This window comes from Propithecus coquereli, unplaced genomic scaffold (assembly GCF_000956105.1).
Source record: "Propithecus coquereli isolate 6110/MARCELLA unplaced genomic scaffold, Pcoq_1.0 Scaffold64, whole genome shotgun sequence".
Taxonomy (NCBI): domain Eukaryota; kingdom Metazoa; phylum Chordata; class Mammalia; order Primates; family Indriidae; genus Propithecus; species Propithecus coquereli.
This window is the reverse complement of record NW_012152396.1, coordinates 16945-18647: the sequence shown is the minus strand read 5'-3', so window position 1 is coordinate 18647 and position 1703 is coordinate 16945. Positions and strand designations below refer to the sequence as shown.

The following is a 1703-nucleotide window of genomic DNA, read 5'->3' as shown; positions in this document are numbered from 1 at the left end:
ATTTTGGTTACATGAAATGCATTTGCCTCGTTCACACCAGGACCATAAGCGTGTCCTTCCCCCACACAGTGCACCCCATCTCCATTACCTGTGGGCATGCCCACCCAACCCGAAGGGTTTTTTTTGTTAAATTTTTCTTTCTAAATGTGAGCCATGAGGAAGTGATAATATTGGTACAGCAATGAGTCCAGTAATGTTTTGATTATAATCCCAATTGTTCTACTTTGTCGTATGCTTTTGTGTATGCAACTCATCTATGGTTTTGTTATTCATGAAATGAGGGAAATAACTTCTGCCACACAGAATCATGAAGAAGACTGGATAAGTTAATCTACGCAAAAATCCCTGATAATGGAGACATGCAACTTGAAAGTGCCCTAATTTTGACAAAGTGTTTTTTTCAGTAAAAGGTTGTTATTTTTCTTTTAGTCTGACTTTGGGAAAGATATATTATATTGAATACACATTGTATAACTCATAGTTATTATCACTGAATATACGGACACTAGATTTATTGTCTCCCTGCTCCTGTTTCTTTAAAATGGGATCAGATTTCATTTCTGTTGTTGGAATAATCATGCTAATCCATATAAGAATTTGAATCATATTGTTTTTCTTTTAATCTGTAGATTGATTGACCTATGATTGAGTGTAACCATATCATTAAATATTATTTTATTTGAAAAAAAATCTACCCAAAAGTGCTTTGAAGATTTCTTTTTATCTTAAAAGATCTACAGTAGGATGGTTTCCATAGTGGATATCGCCATGCCTAAGAAGTTTGTCCAGCTGCTGGTTTTTAATTTGACTCTGATTGAAATTGTTCTAAGTGGGAATGTGCTAATTTGGCCTACAGATGGTAGCCATTGGTTAAATATTAAGATCATTCTAGAAGAGTTGATTCAAAGAAATCACAATGTGACTGTACTGGCTTCATCAGCAACTCTATTGATCAATTCCAATGTGAAGTCTCCTGTGAATTTTGAAGTGATACCTGTTCTTTTTAAGACAAGCGATATAGATTCCTTGGTAGAACATATGATAATGCTGTGGATAGACCACAGACCAACTCCTCTCACACTGTGGACTTTCTACAAAGAACTAGGAAAACTCGTAGATACTTTTTTTCGAATTAATATACAAATCTGTGATGGCGTATTAAACAACCCCAGGTTAATGGCGAGACTTCAGAAAGGTGGTTTTGATGTGTTGGTAGCAGACCCAGTAACGATCTGTGGTGACCTGGTTGCTCTGAAATTAGGAATTCCATTTATGTATACCTTGAGGTTCTCTCCAGCCTCAACGGTAGAGAGACACTGTGGAAAAATCCCAGCACCAGTCTCCTATGTACCTGCAGCCTTGTCAGAGCTCACTGACCAGATGACCTTTGCTGAAAGGGTTAAAAATACCATATCTTATCCACTGCAAGACTATATATTTCAATCCTACTGGGGAGCATGGAATTCATACTACAGCAAAGTTTTAGGTAAGTCCTTCTAATTTTCTCTTATTAATAACTCCAGATATCGTATTTATTCTTATTGTTCATACAGCGAAAGGTTTCCATCTCATTGCACGTGCCAAGCTGATGTAAATGTACTTATTATATTTCTGTACAATTCCTTGATTATTCTTTTTGAATAAATTCCTAAAAATTGAAATGGTGGGATTAACATATATGGTATTGTTGCTCTTTTTTTTTT

The 1703-nt window shown here is 35.7% G+C and overlaps 2 protein-coding genes across 2 annotated transcripts in view; both read left to right on the top strand.

The window, feature by feature from the left end:
• UGT2A1 (UDP glucuronosyltransferase 2 family, polypeptide A1, complex locus) overlaps positions 1–634 on the top strand; it is a 24424-nt gene extending 23790 nt beyond the window's left edge. Inside the window, exon 4 of the mRNA XM_012659818.1 lies at positions 630–634. Within this exon, the coding sequence (XP_012515272.1) occupies positions 630–634 (5 nt within the window). The remainder of the gene's footprint in view (positions 1–629) is intronic.
• A 110-nt stretch (positions 635–744) lies between these two features.
• Positions 745–1486, top strand: LOC105822787 (UDP-glucuronosyltransferase 2A2-like; the record flags this gene model as incomplete). Its single annotated transcript, XM_012659817.1, has 1 exon — positions 745–1486. A coding segment is annotated over exon 1 (742 nt), but the record flags the coding sequence as incomplete, so codon positions are not given.
• Positions 1487–1703: the final 217 nt, after the last annotated feature.